At 47.9% G+C, this 6923-nt stretch overlaps 3 protein-coding genes across 3 annotated transcripts; 2 read left to right on the forward strand and 1 right to left on the reverse strand.

The window, feature by feature from the left end:
- Nucleotides 1-244: 244 nt before the first annotated feature.
- On the forward strand, nt 245-2027 carry BO88DRAFT_371342 (NADP-dependent oxidoreductase). The gene is made up of 5 exons (XM_025704200.1): nt 245-556; nt 605-720; nt 775-945; nt 998-1129; nt 1184-2027. The coding sequence occupies exons 1-5, from the start codon at nt 375-377 to the stop codon at nt 1660-1662; spliced, it is 1080 nt and encodes a 359-aa protein (XP_025559671.1). The 5' UTR covers nt 245-374; the 3' UTR covers nt 1663-2027.
- Nucleotides 2028-3450: 1423 nt separating this feature from the next.
- On the forward strand, nt 3451-5291 carry BO88DRAFT_347598 (fungal specific transcription factor domain-containing protein; the record flags this gene model as incomplete). The annotated part of the gene is made up of 7 exons (XM_025703383.1): nt 3451-3544; nt 3598-3863; nt 3912-3926; nt 3979-4170; nt 4219-4688; nt 4739-5072; nt 5130-5291. 7 exons carry the CDS (start codon nt 3451-3453, stop codon nt 5289-5291), a joined length of 1533 nt encoding a protein of 510 aa, XP_025559672.1.
- A 684-nt stretch (nt 5292-5975) lies between these two features.
- On the reverse strand, nt 5976-6923 carry BO88DRAFT_128591 (putative acetyl xylan esterase (Axe1)). Its single transcript, XM_025701376.1, has 4 exons — nt 6559-6923; nt 6401-6500; nt 6268-6347; nt 5976-6199 (listed from the first exon to the last, which is right to left on the reverse strand). Exons 1-4 carry the CDS (start codon nt 6886-6888, stop codon nt 6014-6016), a joined length of 696 nt encoding a protein of 231 aa, XP_025559673.1. The 5' UTR covers nt 6889-6923; the 3' UTR covers nt 5976-6013.

A 6923-nucleotide genomic window follows, 5' to 3' on the forward strand; every position in this document is an offset into this window, starting at 1 on the left:
GCAGACACGCATTATGTGAGCGACGGGAACCATACCTCGGATATCTCATAGCGGGTCCAGTGGGCATGCGGGTACATCACCTTGGTACCGCATGGGCTTAACCGCATTGAGGTAGGCTTGCGAGTCCATTTGAACCTTTTTCAATTCTCGTAATGACGAGTGGACGTGGTAATAGCCTTTTTATGTTATTCGGAACGATTATTGCTCCGTCGTGAATCTTCCTGAGAACCGTTCAAAAGGAACATATAATCATATATTGCCTCGGTCGCCTTCTTCCTTGCGCACTATTTGTACATTCAGTACGCAGTTTAAACTGCTTTATTTCATCAACGTTCCTTCTGCCATTTACTGTTACACCTCCACTAATAGTCAAAATGGAAATGTTGTCCCTAAATATATCATCCTACTCGAAACCATCCGAGTATCTGGTCTCGAAATTGCCCACTCCAACTCTGGTCAACTCAAAGGATGTGATAGTCAAGGTATACGCCGCTAGCATCAATCCTATTGACGTCAAGAGAGCCGATGGCGCTTTGAAACTCGCTGTGAAAGATCCGTGAGTATAAGCTTTTGCCATCAATCGAGATGATGCTAATACAGTCAGTTTTCCCTACAAAATTGGGTACGATTGTGCCGGCGTTGTTCAAGAAACTGGGCGAGACGTGAAAAAGTTCAAGGTCGGAGACGCTGTGTATATTAGACTCCCCGAAGTATCCCGAGGTAAGAGTTTTGTACCCGATCTCTATGGCTCGACTTACTGAAAGCGAAACACAGGATCATGTAGCGAATTTATCAGATGTTCTGAGGAACATATTGGTCTTAAGCCGCCTTCGCTGTCTTTTGAGGAAGCAGCTTCAATTCCATTAGCAGCGATGACCGCCCTTCAGGCTCTTCGCCTATATCGTGGTGACCTTGCCGGAAAAACTGTCTTTGTTCCTGCTGGATGTTCGACGCCCTATCAATCTTATATATTGCTCAATTAGCTAACGACATATAGTGAGCGGGACCGGCTTATTTGCATGCCAACTTGCCAAACATGTATTCCATGCGGGTAAGGTCATCACTACAGTATCGACTGCAAAAATCCCAAAATTAAAAGAACTCCTGGGCGAAAACACTATTGATCAGGGTAAGAGCCTATAGTCACTTGCCATCTCTGCATCATTCTCTAAAGCTTCCGCAGTTATCGACTACACAAACACCGACCCCAGAGATGCGATTGAACATGGAACAATCGACTTTCTCTTTGATACTGTTGGCCTCTCCATGGAGCTCCTGTGTCTGATGCGCCCGGGATCAAGCCGTATTGTATCAGTCTCAACTCTACCTTCTGGAAATCAGCTACAGGCTTCACCTCTCATGGACCTGCCTCACAAACCCACTATTCCGTTCGCCTTTCGGATGGGGCTCAATCTCACTGATCAGGTTCGAAAGGTCAGAGCACGCCGTTACAAGACAGAGTATTCCTACATGTTTCTCGTATCGTCTGGTAAGGACTTGGATGAATTGACGCGATATGTCGAAGATGGGAGACTCAAAACAGTGGTGGGAACAGTCGTCGACTTGCAAGACATTGAAGCCGTGAGAAAGGCTTGTGGGACTGTGTATAGCGGTCGGGGAGGTTTGGGGAAGCTGGTAATTCGCGTTCGGGGGTCTGAGTAGCGACTTTTCATATTTCATCGTGTCGAGGGAGTTTTGAAGGGATTAGGCGGCACATGGTCTTTCTGATGATGCACCACGCTTCGCATCGATGTTATAATAGACTTAATAATTCTCATTGTTCCTGTCATAAGGCGACTTGGAAGGGGACACTCTATGCTCACCCATCTTTGTATATATATCCGTGCCCCATTCGGTTATATTTCTGTTCAACAGTGATACCAGGGTCTATGGCTCTGCTATAGCAACCGTTTGTGGGATTGGAATGGGATAGGGCACCCTGCTTTTTATGAGGTCATTGCCTCGAGCGCTGTCTGTCAGTTACGTGAGTGCCAGCAGTCTGGTTGCATACCTGTAGATTGTGCAAGTATCTAACAGTGCTTTTGTACAGTCACTTGCGCGCCCGATCAAGCCCGTTCTAAACTGACGAAACACCTCGAGGCCCCCAGCCACGACAACAGTAATAACTTCTGTGATATCATGAGCCAGTATTCTCCTGCATGACAATGTCACTAGAAGCTTTTCGGAGGAAAAAACTGGAGTCTAGGATGTAGAACTTGCTGTCCCGGTTTTGAAGATTTTGTGGTCATCTATTAGTGAATGTTGGAACATATTTCTGCTGAGTAGACCAGTACGATGATATACCGATGGCCACGAAGCAGCAGGGGTGACTCAAATGTTTCAACGGTATATTCTATCGAAAATTAGTTGCGGAACTCGTCTTGCGGCAAACTTTGACTTGGCATCCCCTTTTCGAAAGCACTAAACACCAAGACAATAGTACTAATCCAACTGTGGAATTTACTGCCTAAGAACCTTGTTTTTCCGTTCAAATCGATTCTGCCGGACTTCAAATCGAGAGCCGAAGGTCGTGGTGGGTCAACGTACGAAAGCCGATGTCACGTGAGGGGGCACCCGGGCTGCCATCTTTGTAGGGTGGTGCCGTCATCGGGCTTCATCTTACAACTTCCGTAATCCGAGACGCAGCTGCGACAATGACCGATAAACTTCAACCCCGCGTGGCTAAGTCTTGCGACAATTGCAAGACAAGGAAGACTCGCTGCATACGTGAGTGCAGCTCCGTCCCCGCTTGCTAGTTCTTTTTACAAATATATTTCCTTATGACACATACCTGTCTCCAGTTGACGGTAGCCTGGGCGGCCAACTAATGCTGCGCGGTAGGCCCTTCAAGCAGCGCAGTCTGCACCCCTTGCCAGGTGGGTTCAGCGGTGTGGTCGGGTTTCCAAAAAGATGTGATCAATATGACGCTTATGAATTTTGAGGTTTGATAGAAACGCAAAGTTGAGTGTCACTATAGCCTGACACGCAGACAATTGAGGCCAAAGAAGTCAGAAGACATCTTAAGCCCAGGTACATGACATTTTTTGTCGAGGGTTCATTTTCGATGCTGATACACATATGGGTAGCAACTGTACCTCCATCGAATTATAATGCGTCCTCGGCTGCATCTGTGTCCACGGATGCCTCGGCATCTTATGTTGACCAAATTCTCGTCGATAAGAATGCAGATGGCAGGAATCGCGAGGCATGCTGCATGTTCAAGGTGAGTTGCTTCTACTTCTGCTTCTGTTTCCGAACACAGCTAATATGCGCAGGCTCGTGAAAACCAAGGTAAGCAGCCATCTACCCCCATTGTCATAGCACCCGCTCAGTTCTGGCTCAGTCCTTAGTACTGGCATGGCCTTCTTTTCGGAGAGCCACATTCACTCCCTGACCAATATGCTGGGCCACGGCAGATTGAGAGATGTACTCGATGCTATGGGAGAAGCTATGCATCAGCACGCACATGGTATCAGCATCGATTTCAGCACACCCGCATCACCAGTTCAAGTTTCCGATGAGGAGGCAGCTCATTATATCAAAGGTCAGATGCTCATCTTTGTCGTTCTGGGCCAAAATTTTAACGCCTAGACAAAGTTTACTTTGATGACTTACACCCCTTGACACCCTTTCTGGACCGCGCCGACTTTGAGCGGAGAATCTCAGGGCCAGAATTACCGGAGTTACTGGCAAACAATGCGCCATTCTGTGCGTTATATCATACTTTGCTGGCACTTGGATGCCAGTATGTAGATGGTGGATCATTTGTTCCAGGCAAAGGGAAAGCATGGAAGTATTTTCAGCTTGCATTGAGCCTGTTCCCAAGAATACTTGCTCCACCCCAAAATTTACTTCATGTCCAAGTGCGTATTCTTCACTCTATTCCGGATTCAAGCTGACAGCCCAACCAGGCATTGGCAGCGATGGTGAGCAGAAAAGGTAATGCAAACATCATGCATTTCGCTGAATAAATCATAGGCAATCTTCACAATGAACTTCTCCTGCATTCCGATTGGCGAGACCCTAATGTCCGAGGCCGCGAGAATAGTCCAATTGCTGGGATACAACGCCGCATACGTTCAAACAGAGGATGAAACATCGTGTCATAGAGCTTTCTGGGTTATATATTGGCTGGAAAAAGTTACTTCCTTTTTCCGAGGCCGTGGCTCTGTAAGACTACTTACATTCCGATGGCCCCCTGACTAATAATAAATGTAGATGATACCTGACTACGACATAGGCTGTCCTATTCCAGCATGTTCCGAGACTACTCCGGGACAGCTTGATTGGTTGTTAACGACAGCGCGCCTGGGTCGCCTGATGTCTCGCACTTACGAATGTCTCTTCTCCGTGAGTGCGGTTCAGATGCATACAGGTGCCCGCATCGCGGCTGTAGACTCGATGTCTCGCGAGCTAGAAGCTTGGATTCAAACTCTTCCCGAACCCTATCAGCCCGGGACCCCACTTCGCTTCTCGAAAGGCAAGAGCCCCTGCGCGCAAGATATGGCGCTGCAAATACGGTTCATCTACTACGCTTTGGTTATGTCTATGTGCCGGCTTCGGATCCATCTTACAGTCGACCAACAGAATGAGACAAATCAAGAAACCAAGCGTCAACTTATGGAGACCGCTCGAGCTGTTATATATCATACGCGTTATATTGAGCATGAGGCGCACATTCCAGCCTGGTAAGAGATAGCGTCCGGGTCCATGTCCTCACAAATCCTAATTGTAACAGGCAACTGGGCATTGTGCCTATTTCCGCTCTCTTTGTTATCTTTGACTTTGTGATCCACAATCCTTTCCACAAAGAGACGGCCACCAATATCTCGTTCTTGGACATAGCAGCCGGTTATTTCAGCCGTTGGGAAATCAGTAACAGGGATTCTTTGCCGGCATCAACTGCTGCTGAATTTTCTCACATTGCTCGTCAATTTGTGCGGGATGTACAAGCCAGGTTGCAGATCACAGACGCACGAAGGACTTCACGCCTCGAGGCAGATAATAGAGTAACAATGACAAGCGACAAGAACGACTCCTCCGGATTTGCTGTCGATCCAAACCAGGCAACGGTATGTCTCCATTGTGCTCTCGATTCCAAGTCACTTGCTGACGTTACTTCGATACAGAATGAAGAGTCTCTCATTCTCCCGGACATCGAAGCTTTCTCAGCCACTGGACCAGACCAACTATTTTATCCTGAAGACCCGCTTCAAACATTACTTGGAACGTACATGCCGCCTACGACCGACATATCTAATATGTTCAACTCGACTCTGTGGAATCCGTGATCTTTGTAATACTAGTGGTCAAGCAGTTGGGTAAACTCACTAAATCGCACTCTCAGTGATATATACATTCCGATCGAGGGGTAGACCCAGCAATTCGTAACTATACTATGCCGATAGTGTAGGCAAGCAAAACCGACATTTCTGTCGAGCCCTGAAACATAGTAGTATATTAGCTTTAGCCAAAGTTCAGCACCTTCTAACCAGCCCTGATGTGGCGACCCATTTCGTGATCTACATTTGAGCTGATAGCAACACGGCCGGTCCACAGGGACAAAGTGGAGACGCGGCATTCGGCATTCGGGTTTCGGAACTTGCCCAATATGTGGGCCCTAATAATTTGCGCGTCTATTCACTTCCAGAAACGGTCTCGGGCAACGCTAGAAAGTCACCGGCTTAGCTCACGGTCATCTGTAGTCCGACAAGTGGGTTATGTCATAGGAGCGCGTGAATAACGAGCCGTGTTTTCACCTAGCCATACAACAAGGCTTGTACGACAGCACCATGCGTTCCATGTCGCCCGCGACTACCAAGTCAATGTTATAGACTGTAAACTCCATCTTCATGTATAATAAGATACGGTACATTGTCACTATGTCACGAAGTGTAAAGATGCTATATTACAAGAACGAAAGCCAACCACCCCCTGAACATAACTCTCGGTCCCAGGCCCTGGTGAATGCATCCCCTTTGCGGTATCGCGTGTTCACGAATCAAGCTAAAGCTTATTTCTGCATCATGCTCTCAACCCAAGTAGCAGCGACCTTGTCCCAGATGGTAGCATAAGCCAAATGAGCGGAGAGGTTAGTTCCGGCAGCATCGCAAACACCATCTTTGTCGTCGCAGTAGTCGTGGAGTCTGTCGGCGTACATGGACAGGGCTGCGAGTTGCTCGGGAGTGCGTGGGTATTTCTGGTTTAGGTGGAATGTTAGCCAACTAGCCAATTCAGCTATTTCATGGTTAATTGGTTATAACTTACGCCAGTTGCAGTCACATCTCCGACGTTGTACGTCTGGTTGGGCATGTGACGGGGGTCTCCGTAAAGAAGGACAGCGGCGACTGATAATAATTAACATAAACCTTGTTGACGTACATCCAGGTTAGTCACTTACTATGGGATCCAGTCTCAGGATCAACAGCAGGAGCAGTGATATTTCCCAAAGTTCCATTATCGCCGCCACCGGCCAACATATCGCTCACAACCATGGCTCCCTACGAGAGCATCAGTAAGATACTCTTTCGAAACACAAACCGAAGGACAGGGAAGTACCTGAGAATATCCAAACAGCACCACCTTGGTTTCCGGACAAGCCTTGACATAAGCTTTCAGCTGCGCAGTGCCATTGTAGATGCCCTCCTCATAGCTGGGGGTCGATCCTTCCTGGGTTGCAGGATAGATGATATTCTCGTAATCGCTGTCCGGAATAGCATCCATGACCAGGTCAGTCAAAGACCCGAGCAGACCAGGATAGCTTTCGGTGGTTCCGCGCGCAAGCATCATGTGAACCTTTGCACAGGGTGCTTTGCCATCCGCGTGCGCAGTAGAGGCACTGGCAAGAGCAGAGGAGAGCAGAGTTGCGGTAACGATGTTTTTGAACATGGCGGCCGAAGTTTTCAAGTCGATGAGGAACAAGA

Source organism: Aspergillus vadensis, assembly GCF_003184925.1.
Source record: "Aspergillus vadensis CBS 113365 unplaced genomic scaffold BO88scaffold_23, whole genome shotgun sequence".
Taxonomy (NCBI): Eukaryota; Fungi; Ascomycota; class Eurotiomycetes; order Eurotiales; family Aspergillaceae; genus Aspergillus; species Aspergillus vadensis.

Bases quoted from the DNA above. Each gene is read 5' to 3' on its own strand.
- BO88DRAFT_371342 (XM_025704200.1), top strand. From the start codon at position 375: ATGGAAATGTTGTCCCTAAATATATCATCCTACTCGAAACCATCCGAG. The intron at 557-604 runs GTGAGTATAAGC...TAATACAGTCAG, and splicing joins AAACTCGCTGTGAAAGATCC to TTTTCCCTACAAAATTGGGT. The intron at 946-997 runs GTTCGACGCCCT...AACGACATATAG, and splicing joins TGTCTTTGTTCCTGCTGGAT to TGAGCGGGACCGGCTTATTT.
- BO88DRAFT_128591 (XM_025701376.1), bottom strand. From the start codon at position 6,888: ATGTTCAAAAACATCGTTACCGCAACTCTGCTCTCCTCTGCTCTTGCC. The intron at 6,501-6,558 runs GTACTTCCCTGT...ATGCTCTCGTAG, and splicing joins TGCTGTTTGGATATTCTCAG to GGAGCCATGGTTGTGAGCGA. The intron at 6,348-6,400 runs GTAAGTGACTAA...AATTATTATCAG, and splicing joins TCCTGAGACTGGATCCCATA to TCGCCGCTGTCCTTCTTTAC.